The sequence below is a fragment of the Corvus brachyrhynchos genome, unplaced genomic scaffold (assembly GCF_000691975.1).
Source record: "Corvus brachyrhynchos isolate BGI_N302 unplaced genomic scaffold, ASM69197v1 scaffold705, whole genome shotgun sequence".
Taxonomy (NCBI): Eukaryota; Metazoa; Chordata; class Aves; order Passeriformes; family Corvidae; genus Corvus; species Corvus brachyrhynchos.
In genome coordinates, this window is record NW_008238346.1 from 2,876,050 (window position 1) to 2,891,656 (window position 15,607).

Below are 15,607 nucleotides of genomic sequence, written 5' to 3' on the forward strand. Positions count from 1 at the left end.
GTCCCTCCCCTTCCCTTAACTGGCTATCACTGTTCTCTGAATTCCAGATCTACAGTGGTTAAACACTGAAGGTCCTATTTCTCTTCACAAAGACCTTTCTGGAAAAGTTGTGGTGTTGGATTTCTTCACTTACTGCTGCATCAATTGCTTGCACCTGCTGCCTGACCTCCACGCCTTAGAGCACCAGTACTCTGATAAAGGTAAAAGTGCTTTGGCTCTCTTGGAATAGAATTTCCTGGCACTGTTGCAGGCTGAGTAGCTGAGTCACTTTGTTGCTGGTTACTAAACTGCTGGCAATATTTCAGGGGTGTCTAAAAATGTCTTCTAATCTTTTAAGTAGCCTAAGAAAGGTGACTGTGTGTACTTCCATCACATTTTTGAAGGGGGTTAAATAAAGTATCTGTTGTGTCTATGTAATTAGACAAACAGGATATATGCTTAAAGCCCAAATCTGATATCTCTATAAATAAGGCAACTTTCAAAAAGCTACTGAAGAATGTGAGATACAGGCTCAAAGTTAACATAAGTAGGTAACTCTCTACACTTGACTGAGGATCCAGCTCTAAGAAGAATATAGTAGAGGTGGTAGAGTAGATGTAGATAGATGGTAGAATAAGATATAGATTACTTTTTTTTCCCACTGGAACTGAAATAACAAAATATCTAAGCTTGATGTAGAATTGTTTTGGTATTGGCATCGTGTTGTATACCATTAATAGCCCTGTATTCTGGAGAGGGAATTATGGTCTTTAAAGTCACGTCTGAAATGAGATCTGTCTCTCACTCCGACTGAATAAAAATGTAGGGTAATTTCTATTTAGAATGCAGTGTCTTGTTATCATGATGGCTTGTCAGAGATAACCTGTAGTCTTACACAGAGTGTGTCAGCTACTCACTTATGTGGGATATTTTAATAGGCTGAACAGTGAGATGAAGAACAGTGTTACTTTCAGTCCTAAAAATATTGTATTAAATACACTATATATGTAGTAAATAACATTATAATGTTTGTCTGATTCTCCATTGCTGTTTCTGATTGGTTTTAATTTTGTCAGTGTTTATTTTCATGTGTTAGCCTTTTCACTACAAAAAGAAATTGCAATTTATTTGAAATTTACACAGTGCTTTAGATGGGTTTCCATAGCACTTCACAGAAGATTCAAACTAATTTTTCTACCTTGGAAAGCTTAGATGTTTACTTTGGAGAAATTTGAGATGCAGTGTAATGTTTCAAATATTAGGAACTTTGTCTGATAAGGAAAAACCTTCATGGTTTTTTTTTGGGGGGTGAGTCAGTTTTAAGAGGAAGGTGAATGGCAAGTGATAAGTGGACTGTTGTGGGTATCAGGCACGTTGGGAAGAAGGTCTAGATAGAGATTTAGGAAGATTATATTGATCATAAAATGAATAATATATTTAAATTATAACTATTTTATAGTACACTGTGAGTGCATTAATATAGCTGTCATATCCTTAATCTGTTTTTTAAGGCTAAGGTGTTAAATCAGCTGATAACAAAATATTCATTTTAACAACCTCTCCACACACGCTTTCTCCTAGAAGTGTTTGAACATCTCTATACTGGTGTAGAAGAGGCTTCAGCACTCTGAAGTAAAGGTCCACCTGGAGACCTATTTTTTCCTTTGACTTGAGTTAAACTTCCTGTCACAGCAGTTAGTACTTGAGGAAAGCATTTTGCTGATGGGTGATAAATGATTTTTGTATTTGAACTACCCTTGTAAGTTTTCTTTGGATTTCAGCTATCCTGTTTCTGCAGGAACCAGAGTGAGAAAAAATATGCTTGGGGTGAAACTGGAGGTAAAAGGGAAGAAGAGCAAGTTTATGGAACATTAATCTTAAATTTAATCCGTTAGGAAGCAGAGGATAGCAGCTGCATTCAGGAAGAGATTAAGGTGCTTGATAGTTCAAACAAAAAGAAAAATAGTTGGGGTTTTTTTCACTATAGATCTCCCTTTTGGTTCTTTTCTGCTGTTTTCATGTTTTGATTTTCAGCCCTTCAGGATTATTGAATCTCTCTTTGCTGTGCTAAGTGTCTAAATCTTCATATTACAGTAATATGTATAAATATACCAAGGCAGTAAGGGTTGTGGGTTTTTAAGCCGTAGAAAACTATTTCAGTACATGGTCTTATATCAGTGTACATCTTCTTCACCTAAGGCAAACGAGATTTACTAATCACTACGAGAAAGGTGAAGGGAGAGTTGTTGACTTGAGAAGCTTGAGAAAGATAAAAGCTGGAAGAACAAAACATCTTGCTTGGGCAAAGCATCTGTCTCATAATGCATTTGGATCTTTAATCTCTTGTTTGAATACTTGAAGGTATATTGCCTATTTTTTCTTAGTTACAAGAACGAACAAACCTCAATACTGATATAATTGACTGTACATTGTGTACATACGTACTGTGTACATACACACCCTGATGATTTTTTTTAATGTGATTCAAATGCCTTCTTACACGGAGCATGTTGAAACTTCAGCTGTGTGATCACCAGACAGGAGAAGTTTAAAACACAGGAGGCTGTAATGTTAGGGTGATCCTAAATCATTATAAATATTCCAGTACATGTGCCATAGTTCTATTGTCTGGAACTTCAGGAGACCTGTTTCAGAATGAAGACTGTTTTCCATAGGATTGAATGTCGCCCAGCATCTTTATCTGATATGCTCTCATTGCTATCTTCAGTGGTGCTATTTCTGTATTTCAAGTGGCATTCAGAAGGTTATTTTAAACCCCAGTGCATATTCAGTTCATGTTATCAGCAGTCCAGAAATTACTTCTATAAGAGGAAGTACTTTTTAATATTCAGAAATAGCTTGGCATAAATCCAGTGTTGTGCTCTGCTGTAATCCTTCAAACAAAGTGTTTCAAAGGGAGTGCATATTGTTATTTCTCAGCATAGCATCCATCATTTCCACAGGAGTTTTCCTCATGAGGGGATGTTGTACCTTAGTTATGCTGTTCAGGTGTTCACTATAGAATTGTCTTTCTAGCTTTAATGATGTTTTTGAAGGACAAATGTAAGTGCTGGTTTTGATCCCTTTATAGATAAAATGTGTGACCTGCTGCTTGGATTTCAACAGTTAATGATACTATAACTTCAGCTGTCTGATACTGCAGCATTCTGCTCCAGTAGAGTTGATAAGACCGTATCAGTTATAGTGACTTTTTAATTTTTTAATTGTGAAATTGTTGTATTCAAGCTTGCCTTGTTTATAACAAGTGTTGTCATTTTGTCATACTTGTCAGTGCTGCCATTTTATTCGAAATAGAGAATACTGTATTGATTTCAGAGGCCTATGCATTATATGTTTTACTGTTTATCTAGAGGAAGATATGTCCAGGTGATGCTAGAATTCCACACTTTGGTGTTAGCTTTGTGGTTTCTGGTTGACTGTCTAAAACACCATAGTTGTATATAGAAATCAGAAGGCAAAGAGGTGTCTCTCCTAAGTACCTTTAAAAAACCCCGAAGTATCAGTTGAACAGCTACAACTTACCCACAACTATTTTGAAAGTATTTCTAGCTTAGTATGTAGAGGTTCAGGAACTAAGAAGAGTTTGTGTCAACCAGCTGGGGAAGTAATGGTCCTAAAACTTGGTAATTTTACCTGAGTGTTATTTCTGAGTGTCAGTATTTTCTATATATAGCTATCTATATTCCTAATGAGATGTAATTGCTCTCTGTTTGTTCAAATCCTCTCTCATTCTGGGAAGCAGTCAGTCACATTATGACATAACCATGGTTCGTTTTTCCTTAATTTTTTTTTTATTATTCAAATACGTTTCAATGCACAACTTCATTTTTCTTTGCAGATGGTCTTGTTATTGTTGGTGTTCATTCAGCAAAATTCCCAAATGAAAAAGTTCTGGATAACATTAAAACTGCCATTCTGAGATACAACATTGTCCACCCTGTAGTAAATGATGCAGATGCAACACTGTGGCATGAGCTAGAAGTGTCCTGCTGGCCAACTCTGGTCATTCTTGGGCCTCGTGGAAATATGCTGTTTTCTCTTGTTGGAGAGGGACACAGAGAGAAATTGTTTTTATTTACTTCTATAACACTGAAATTCTACAAGGAAAGAGGACAAATCAAAGAAAACAACATTGGAATAAAGCTGTACAGAGACTCCCTTCCACCTTCTCCTCTGCTGTTTCCTGGCAAAGTGACTGTAGATGATTCAGGAGAAAGGTTGGTCATAGCAGACACTGGACATCACAGGATTTTGGTTACTCGTAAAAATGGACAAATTCTACACACTATTGGAGGTAAGGATATATATGTAAGTTTATTATAGCAATTTCAGTTCCTGAGTAAGGTATGTTTGCTGTGCCTCCTGGGCTGACTCTTTTCTTAGAGGACTGTTGCAGTGCTAGGTTTGGTTTAGCAAGCTGCAGCTTTCCTGGAGAGCACAGCTGGGCTGCTTAGGGCAGGGCAGCCTTTCTGTCCTCCCGTATTCCTTTTTGGACAGCCCTGAGCTTCTGCTCTGGCCAGCTGAGCTCTACAACACAGTGATGGCAAAGGAGGCAAGAAGGGTCTCTCCAGTGGGAATCTTTGTTGTTTCATGTTGGTTCACTGGCTCCCAGAGGCAGAGTGCCCGAGAGAGACCTCCTGGTCAAGGAGCAGGGGGATTTTCTCAGGGGCCCAGGGGCGGTACATGGGCGGGGTTGGGGTACAGGAACCAATAGGGAGAACCTGAGGGATTGGCCTGGACTAGGGGCAGGGGAAGGCAGTGGGGAACAATGTGGGATAAGAAAAGCAGTGAGTAAACAGATCACCATAGAGGACCTGGCAGTTTGTAAGCATTGCCAGAGTTCTGTTTTCTGCTAAAATTGTTTTTACTGGATTTGGGGGAATAGGGTGTAAGACCATGATGTGAGAGACCATTAATGCAGTTGATGGAGATGCCTAATTGTTTTTCATTGCTTCATTGACTAAAGTTCATATTTTCATGTGCTGTCCAATATGAATTATAAAAATGCATTTTGTATTCCTCTGAAGGAGTTGCAAATGGTTTTAGATATAAAGGATGTACATCTACATCAAGGAGCAAGGTAGGGAAAAGACAAGAGACTGTAATGCCTCCTTTTCCAATAGAAGTGAATGTTGAATTGTTGTGGTGTTGTTGTGAGGAAAGGTTTTTCGTGTTGTTTTTTTTGTTTGGTTATTGAGTTTTTTCAGTGGAAGAGCATTCCTGTATAGGATCTCCTCTGGTTTCAAAAGCAGAGGAGAATTACTAAGAACAGTGGCATTCCAGTAAGAACACAGGCACCTGAAAATGTAGTTGCCTTAGTGTGTGTAAAAAGACCTGTGTTCTCATCAAAACTGAGATAATAATGTATGAACAAGTTATGAAAATAGTAAAAGTATTTTAAATTTCATTACATTTATTACAATGTTGTATTAGTAACATTTCAGCTTTAGAAAACGAACATCCATAGTTGATTCTGTGAAGTAACAATCTGCTTTACAATGCAAATGAAGACAATTTGCACACTCTTTGTATGCTTTACTGTTTCACAAATGAAACATTCAGCGTTGGGGTTTTTTTAAAACCTATTAAAATGGTCAAAGTTACATCTTAGTCCACCGAGTACATAACCTGATGGGTTGCATGCTAGCCAGAAGAGAAGGAGCCCGGAGGTCTAGCTGCACTGCCCTGTACAAGGTGGCACTGAACACAGAAGGGGTTCAGAGAGTGAGCTCCTCACCCGATGGAGCTACTCCTGGGCTGCTTGGAGGACACACAGGCAGAGACAAGGAAGAAGGGAGGGGACTCCTCGTATAGGTTCCACGCAGAGATTTATTCAGGTGATGGGACACGGACGAAGAGCCGAAAATCTGAGGGTGTCCAGGGGTTTTATAATGGGGAGGGGAAAGGCGGGGATAAGGGATACAGGCAATGGGATGGGGCAAGGGAGGCGGGGTGTACAGTGAGGGAGCCAATGGGATTAACACAGAGGAGGGACTTAGGGAAGGAACCAATGGGGTGTCGATTAACACAGACGCTTCGGAACTTATGCATATTAACTAAGGGAAATTAATATTAACATATAATTAATATATAAGATTAATATATATAATTAATATATAAAATAGGGAGTGGAAAACATGAACCAATCATATAGGAACATGTAGATCACAGAACTGGGGGGGTTATGGGTTCTCATCCTAACTGCAGAGTGAGTTGTTGAACCTCGGTGCCTGACGACTGTAAGTTGGTCTTGGTTTTACCCTCAGGGGTCAGGGTGGCTGCAGCCACTTGCACCACCACAGTAACTGTTAGGACAACCGTAATAGACAAATTTAAGAAGTGGTTGTATCCTCAAATTATTGAAAACAATGGTTTGTTTATGTCTCAGAATCAGGACCTGTGTGCTGATGTGTCCTGTATTACTTAGTCTGGAATTGACTAATGCCTGCCCCAGGGCAGGATCCTACAAATCTCATAAGAATACCAGTGACTCTGCTGCTTAAGGAAGGGAAGAAAAATTCTATTTGCTATTTGAAGTAACACTGCATTGCCTAGACAGGCTATTTATTCAAGTTAATCTGATTTATCATTAAGGCATTAGTCTAAATACCTTTCTCCAGTAGGATGTGCAAAGAGAATTTCTCATGACAAAAATGAGAGAATTTGGTTTCTGCTTGATATGTGAGATGAATTTTCCGGCTATGAGTTACCCTTTAGTGTTCTGGGACAGTCATTAAACAGGAATTCAGAAGGAGTGTCCTAAGCTCCAAACTGGCACCCTCCTTCCTGTGGCATGGTGTGCTAATCCCTTCCGTGGGGATGTGCACCCTCTCACTCACAGGGGAACTACTGGAATCTGACACACCAGTACTTCAGTCCTTTGTGTCTGACAAGGTCTAAATTGATTTCTGACTGGAGGTTGTAAAAGTTTGTGTATTTCAGTGACTCAGTTAAATGATTCAGTGGGCAGAAAATAATGTAATGAAATTGATAATGCAGTAATAAATGTGGGCATGCACAAAGGTTGAAATTGTTATTTGCATCATAAATCATGGTACACACATAACTCATACCTAAATGTCTTCTGCTGACACATCCTGCTAATGCACTTTAAATGCTACCTCCTCTGAAATACGGTGCTTACCTTCACACTGTTATGTTCCTTTCTATTTCCTGACTGTTCTATGCAGAAGTCTGTCACTCCATCATTCTTACTGTTCTTTTGTGTAATTAGTTCCTTATCACCTTTTTCCTAATTAGTGTTCTTAATGAGAAAATGTTGCTAATCAAATACTGGTTTCATTTGTGATTACAACAAAATCTAGACCAATGAAATGGAGTTGTGCTTTGGACTTTTTTTTCTTCCTGGCTTGCTTTGATGTAGTCAAGACTAAAAAAAAAGCTGTAGTTTTTTATTTTTGTTTTCCATTGTTGCTGTTGTCCTTTAGTGCAATTTAGAACCCTATTAGGACTCCTCTAGAACATTTCAGAACCCTATTAAGACTTCTCTTTAAAATATGAGCTTAAGCAGAGAACTTTTGCAGAATGAGTTACGAAGTTAATAGCACCAGGCTGTTTTTATTACGTAGCACAGAGGCTAAAATGAGACTACTCCAAATAGTAATAGTGTAAAATGTACAAGGTGCTGTGAAAGCAGCTCTTGGAATATGTAATTATCCTAGAGGTTTAAATGTATGCACTTTATTTTTAAGGTGACTTTTTTCAAAAATTACTTTTGAGTTTGCTGTGTTTTATTTACAGGTCCAAACAGTGGAAGGAGAGATGGAGGATTTTCAGAGGCAGCTTTCAACTCACCACAAGGGATCGCTATAAAAAATAATATTATTTATGTAGCTGATACAGAAAATCACCTAATTAGAAAGGTAAATTTTCCATAAGGAAATTCAAAGTTTAATCTATTACACTTTATTCTACTTACACAGGTGAAAGTTTACACCACACGAATTACTCTCCAAATAACATCAGAAAGGAGATATGGTCCACTATCTTATAAAGAAACGCTGTTGAGCAGGGTTTTTGAACGTATACTTTTGTGTTTCCTTGCTAATGGAGATGAGGTTGGCTACTTATTATAGCATAACAGGGTTTTGGTTTTGGTTTGGTTTTTTTTCCTAGTCACTCTTACTTTCCTGTTTTGAGAAACATCTATTCTTAGTCCTGGAAGCAAAAACTGGTTTTGTTTCACTTCCAGTAGTATCAGATTCTTATCTAAAGTTATTGTACTGCTGTGGTGCAGTGAATATCCAAACTTCCGTTGGCTGTTTGGGTTTCTAAAACACAGGTAACTGCCCTGATATCAGAACTGGCTGCATGTGTGTTCTCTCTGATTAAGAACTTGCAACGTTTTAGCATGTAGGAATTGGATCTTACATTAGGTTAGGTCAAATTTAGGATAATCAGAAGTTAAGTTTGGTGATGGAATATAATATTGCTTTGTTATCTAAAGTACTCCGTGCATCTCAGAAGATCTCGGACTCAGGTCCTCACCAGTATCCCATTTCTGATCAGAGGAGGTGCACCCTTAATCCATCTGAGGTGCCTTTGTACAGATTATTTTATGTGGCGATGGGAAATACTGTTACAGTATCTGAGTTTTTATGTCATATTCGTATATAACTTTAAAATAAAACATCCACATCTGTTTATCTAAGTATTTATCCAGAAATTTGTGATGCTTTCTTGTACAGCCATTGAGCAAATGCTGGCAGAGCAGTGTTAATTTTTGTTGCACGTGGAATAGAGTTCCAGGTACATTGTTTTCATGCTGCCTGCTGCTTCCCCACCCCCATACTCCCTGTCCATCAACAAGCACTGTGGTAAAATTAATTGTTTTCTTACATAAACAAATGCCTGATATTTGTTAGGATTTCTCTGGTTTTGACACCTAGCTCAAATTATCTGTAACTTCAGTCAAGTGAATTTCATACATTCATTTAATGTGTCATTTTCCTTCACACAGATTGACCTGGAGTCGCAGATGGTGACCACTGTAGCAGGCATTGGGGTACAAGGTGTTGATAAGGAAGGAGGAGCAAAAGGAGAAGAACAGCCTATCAGCTCTCCGTGGGATGTGGTCTTTGGAAATTCAAGTACTGTATCAGTTGAGCTTTAACATCTCATATTTACACGTGTGACTGTTGGCTAAATTTTTTACTGTTTTGGTATTAATCTGAGATAGAAAAGGTAAAGATGTAATATAAAACTGAGTCCAAAACACAATAATTTCAATTGCAAATGGTAACTGCAGTTCTGCTTTGGATCACGAAATGTTACTTGATGGAAGAAAAATTCTTTTGCATAAAGTTCTGTAGTTACTGCATCCAAACACAGAAGGAAATCATGATTGCTTTTTTTAGGCCAGTGCTTTAAGCCAGGATCAGTAGATCTGAGGGTAAATTTTTTTTTTTTTTAGTAGATCAACAGGTAGATTTTACAGGAAGTGAGCATTGTCTAGAAGTTCCTTTCTTTGACTATACAGATGTGTCTGACCACTTGTAAATATTTGAGTTTAGGAAATAAAAATAATTTTATTTGGGGACCTTTGTTTATTCCTGTTTAGGTGACATAAAATCCTTAGCCTCAAGATGACAATAGAGTCAGTCAGATAGGAGAGGAATACCTCAGCACAAACCTTGCAAGTGTCAGGAGGTGAAATAAATCTTTGCATAATAGGATACAAGGATCACCTTCTGAGGACTTAAGTAGCTTTCTTTCCCAGTTCACTTTGAACACACACCTGAGCCTGGCATCTTAAAACTGCCACGTTTTCAGCTGTTACTGACTGTGAGTTGAAACACAATTTTCTCATGTTTCTGTTTCATTGTAATTTAGAGGTTGCACATGCCAATTTATTAACCATGACAGAACAATGCTTTGATGTGACATAAAACCCATAGGTTGGTATTTCAGACATGAAAAATTGACTTCCAATATTGGGATTTCTTTAATCTGCAGATGAACAGGGTGGGGAAGTAGCATGATTTACCTCTAATATCTTGAAATTAGAGGTGCTTTGCAAGTTTAGTAAATTATAATATTTTACTGATGTGGAAGCATTTGTTAAAATCTTGTGTCAGTTATGAGGGAGGAAAACACGCTCAAGTGTAAGGGAACGTAGAATCACAGAATGGTTTGGGTTGGAGGAGACTTTAAAGACCATTTTTCCAACCTTCCTGCCATGGGCAGGGAAATCTTCCACTAGTCCAGGTTGCTCAAAGCCTCATCCAGCCTGGTCTTGAACAATTCCAGGGACGGGGCATCCGCAGCTTTTCTGGGCAACCTGTCCCAGTTCCTCACCATCCTCACAGTCAAGAATTTCTTCCTAATTTCTAATGTAAATTTGCCCTCTGTCAGTTTGAAGCCATTCCCCCTTGTCCTACCACTGCATGCCCTTATCAAAAATCCCTCTCCAGTTCTTTTTTAACCCCTTTAGGTACTGCTCTAAGGGCTCCCCAGAGTCTTCTCCAGGCTGAACAACTCCAACTCTCTCAGCCTGTCTCTGTAACAGAGCTGCTGCTCCAGCTCTCGGCTCATCCTTGTGGCCTCCTCTGGCCTTGGTCCAACAGGTCATTGAGGCTGATTCAGAAATGCTGACAGTGTAGAATCTTCTGGTACAAAGACATTGTCAGTATATACAGAGTACCACCAGCAGCCTTGAGTACTTGGGGAAGCAACTGGGATATGTTTTCAGATTTAACAGTTCTATTAACATGTCTTGTAAAAAAAAAAAAAAAAAGCCTTTTCTCAAAGGTCTGGTCAGCAACCCTTACAATCTGTGGTAAGCATATGGAATCCTACTTGGAAGATCAAGGAGGAACACCTGGAAGAGAATCTCGCTGGATGTGGGCTGCTACTAATGCAGGCATGACTTCTACTGAATTTTGTACAATCTGCTTTTCCTTTTGTGAACTGGGAGACTTGTGTGGCTAGATGGTGTAGTTTTCAAGAGATCTTGAACCAGAAAGCTGATCCCTGTGGGATGTTATTGCAGAGCTGTTTCACAGATCAGCAAAGAGGAGACTAATAACTGATTAGTACTTCAGAAACTTGAGCTGGTTGACAGAGCTATTCAAAGTATCCTATAATTTTAATTTTTTATGATGCTTTTTTATGCTTCTGTCAGTAGTTAAATATGATGATTTTTTTTAGTTTTGAGAGCTCTGCTTGTTAAATGTTAATTGATATGATAATTTTTATCAACATGAACATAGTATTTACTGAGTTAGTCACCTGTGGAGGATTAGTCATCTGTACTGCTCAGCATTGACTGCTGAATTTTAATAAGCATTTGCATAGAAATCAGATCTTCTGAATGCACTTTGTTCAGACCGGTGCCGATTTTTTTCATATTCAATTAGAACCTACTAGTCAGTTGCCTGTTTAGATTGCTACAAAATATAATATAAGCTGTCAGTTAAGCAGAGATTAAATCAATTTGAATTCTTTTTTTTTTTTTTGAGAGGGTAATAAGCCTAATAGATAAAATGGGGGAAAATATACATTACTGTAATAGCAGTAAATTCTAAAATTCTTTAGAGAATTATAATAACCAGAGAGAGTTGTAAAAATGAGCAGTTATATTGAGTGGAATGTGAACAGGAATCTGTCCTAGAGCATGAGGAACCAGGACTGCAGTGCAAGTCTAACAAGTATTTTTTGCTGTCATAAGCTGCAGTGACTTTTTAGTTTGCTACCAGACATCAAAATAGTTTGCCAGCAATGCAGCAGAGTTTGCCAAGGTTGTATTGTTGAGTTGCAAGTTGCTAAGCTGCAACTTGCTTGAGCGTAGTGGGATCTTCTGTTCCTCTGCAGTATAACATAGAGTGCACTCGTGCTTCTCAGAGTGCTGTCCTACAAGTTCATACCCTGTTGTCAGAATTTTAAAACTCACGTGCCAGTGTCTTTAGGCATTTGGATGGGTGAGGTAATTTATGAGAGTTTCAAAAATTACTTTTGTTTGCATTCACACAGCAGTGTCCTTGTTTTACATATGCTTGTATCTCTCTGTGCAAGTTGCAGGAGGTAACGTACTTCAACAACGTAGGTTCATTATTGCAAATTTTGAAAGTTTGAGTTTTGTGTTAACTGGTGTGTCATGTGGTAGCTAACACCACACTTTCCCATCTTCTTTAGATCTATGTAGCACAAACTCTGTGCAGTTTCAGAAGATAGATTTTTAGTTGTTTTTTTAAATATGGATTTTATAATTTTTAAACAAGTGCTATTTCTGGAAGTTTCGTTTTAGTGTCCAAAGCCATACTAGTCAGAACATGAAAGGGAGAAAAAGGAAGTTTAAATGTTTAAGCAGAAAAAGGAAGTTTAAATGTTTAAGCAGGTTATTAAAAAGCTTATTCTGACCTTTTTCAAAGTCTCAAAGAGGAAAGATTGCCTCTTGAGAGAAAGTTTTTTCCTCTATCATTGACATTTCTTGAGTTCACTCCTACATAGAGTTTAGAGTATATATTGATCAATTGAAAGAATTAATTTTTTGTTTAAAACCTTAATATATAGGTGGTTGAGAAATGGAAAATACTGAGAAAAAGTTTGAGGACATGGATAAGCTAATATTCAGAACTGATAGTATGTAGCATTCTTTTAAGTATCCACATAGTATTTTCATAAGTAGACTTTTGTTGCCCTGTTCTATACAGATGCCAAAGTCTGAGACAGAGATTAAGTGAGTGTGAAACACCATTTAAATGAAATTTGGCACAAATGTCTTCCTTTGAGGCAGGGGAGCTAATGGAGACAAAACATATGGTAGGATTCAGACGGAGTATTCTTCCTTGTGATCTTTTTTATTTCTTTGGCTGTGGCCACTGAGCTTGTGTTCTGAAAATTCTTGAATGAACTCCATGGCTTAAATTCTGGCTTTGCTGAGGTTGGTGCTGAAATTTGCATTGATATAGATTGTGTGGGAAATAGAAGGGAAGGGACAGAGGCTTAAAAATACGTTACAAAATTACTGTGTGCTTTTTTAGCTTTCTCTGTTGTGCCCTTCTATTTTTATTTAGTGGGTGTTGAAAGCAAGTGATACTTTAATGCACAGTTGATTTGAGCGTGAAATGTTCTTGATAGCTGCATTCTAGCTGGAAGGAGCAGGACAATGACCTGTGCTTGGTGACATAACCATGTGTTTCACATTCCAAAATCTGGTTTTAAACTGCATGATTGTAATCTATTTATAGAAAGTCCCAAGTACAGTATTGACCATGCTTTCAGTAAACTTGTTGGAAATTTTTACCTAATTTAAGTATTATGTAGATCTGATTTAAATGAAAGTACAGTACCTTACCATACTGGTGCAATTTTTATAGCCCTTAAAAGGCAAAAGTATGTAAGATATTTTTCATCCTTCTCTGTGTTTCTGCTAGAGGGTTATTTGGTACCACTGCATTCCACAGCAAACACTTTTTTTTTTCCTGTATTACTCATGGTGATTCTTTCCTAATGTAAAAAAAATTTTAAAAATCACTTAACCAGTAAGCAATTAGCACTTCCTGCTTGAGCTCAGATTATACATGAGGTGTTTATGTCTGAACTGTCTTATCTTGAGGAGATGCTTTCTTCTACGTGTCACCCTTTTTCCTCCTAGTCTGGTCTCATTCTGTCATTGAGGCTCTGGCCGTCACTGTCCTGTGAAAGGAATTTTCCTGGGTTATAGCTGAAAATGAAAGAGCTGCTTTTGCTATCATCAGGCATTAATTTGGAACCATTTTTCTGGACAAATCAAAGCTTGAATTCTTCCAAAGATACATGCATATATGACATGACTGCATGATGTAGCAATGTGGATTTATTTGGAATGCAAAAGGCCTGCTCATCTCTTTAGCAGTTTCCTATGCAAAGTACAAGCTTAAAGATACCCCATTTGGCTTTGCCCTTATACAAATTTAGTTCCACAGAAAATCATGTTAAGAGACATCACTGACAAAAAACTACATTGTCTGTCTTTCCTTGTTGAGCTGGATCCTAAATTACTTGTAAATAGCAATTATTTTTTATTTTAGATTCTTGGAATTTCAAAGAAGAAGTAACTTCATTAAAGAGAGGGGTGAAGTAAAGTGAAAGATATATAATAAGGTTTTATTCCTGTGTAAGAACTGCTTTAGGTGAAAAAGCCTTTTGAGAAATAGAAAATTAAGTAGTTACAGGGCAGGAGTGCAGTGAAGCAGGACATTACCCCGTCTTGCTTTGGGTTTATAAGTATTGCTGAATAGTAGTAGTAACAAAACTTATTAGTATTTCACATGTTCATTATAGAAACAGGTCAAGAAATGAGGGACTTATGTCAGTATTTTAGTATAAACATGCCTGTGACATTCAAAGACTGAAGTCTTGATGTAAGGATATAATGGGAGTGTAGTGACTGAATATTCAACAGTAATCTTACTCAATTGAGTTTGACAGACTGCTTTTCTAAGTTGGACTTCTCTATGTCTTGAGGAAATGCATAATGACAATGATTACTTTCTGCAGTAGAAAAGAAGCATTTGGATTAGCAGGGTTGACATCCTAGCAGCTGTCAAATTTAGAATCTTTTTGAAGTCCTTGACTTGAAACTGCCTTCTGTAAAAAAAGTGTCGTGTTTGTACCTGGAGTGATGGTTCTCATTCTCTATAGTGATGGTTCCACAGTCTATAGTCTCATTCTGTGAATTAAATCTATGTTCATGATAAAGAAGCTTAAATTAAACATCAGATTTCTAAAGACTAGTTGGTGTATCAATTCTTAATTTCAGATGCAAAACTGCTGAAAACACACAAGTGTTAGAGAGGCTTTGTCAGGCATGCTGGGGTCAGAAGGAGACACTTTTTTAACTGTAACTATTTGAGGCTGAATGTGCTTTTGAATATGGAATGCAGGTGTTGGAAGTCAAGGGAGACTGTGGTGCTGAAGTACCCTCAAGTGTGTGTGTTTGCTGTGCTTAATTAGGAATGAGTAAAACACATACCCAGACTTAGCTCCTTCTGTAGTTATAGCGATGTATCCCAACACTAAATAATCCAAATTAGTTCTTTTATGTTTGCAAATGCTATCTCTTCTGCTTGGGATTTTTTGGAAATATTTACTGCTATTACAGTTAGAAGGCCTGAGTTAGAAAACTTGGGAAAGAAATAAAAAGTACTTCCTTACAGTCATCATTTTTAGCTCTCTGTTATCTCCCACTGTAAGACACCCCTTGGTATCTAAGTCCAAGGATTTCCCTTAATGAGAGGGAAGGTATGTTAACTAAGGAGGAAAATTTCAGAAGCATTTTGTTTCATAAAGGGTTGTGCTGTTTGCATGATGCAACACTGTGTGAAAGAGTGCCAGGTAGCACAGAAAGAAAAGAACACTGATTTTTAGTCATCCAAAAAGGATGATGTGTACTTTAAAAAGTCCAGACTTCACTGCTAAAGTATTCCTTTGGAGCTTTGCTGTGTGTGTCTCACTGAAGAACACTGGTTCTCTATTCTTCTGTCAGATTTGCATTTAATTTTCTGAACTTCCACTGACTGAAGAGCAGGTGAGACATGCATTCACTGTGCTCATGCCTATCTGTGGACTGCAGGGTGTGTTGTGTAGCCCCTTTTGCTCCTTGTGA

General features: G+C 37.8%; 1 protein-coding gene across 1 annotated transcript in view; it reads left to right on the plus strand.

Moving 5' to 3' along the window:
* NHLRC2 (NHL repeat containing 2) overlaps positions 1-15,607 on the plus strand; it is a 34,342-nt gene that overhangs the window by 2,818 nt on the left and 15,917 nt on the right. Inside the window, exons 3-6 of the mRNA XM_008634442.2 lie at positions 48-200; positions 3,839-4,294; positions 7,762-7,883; positions 8,981-9,110. Coding sequence (XP_008632664.1) covers positions 48-200; positions 3,839-4,294; positions 7,762-7,883; positions 8,981-9,110 — 861 coding nt within the window. The remainder of the gene's footprint in view (positions 1-47; positions 201-3,838; positions 4,295-7,761; positions 7,884-8,980; positions 9,111-15,607) is intronic.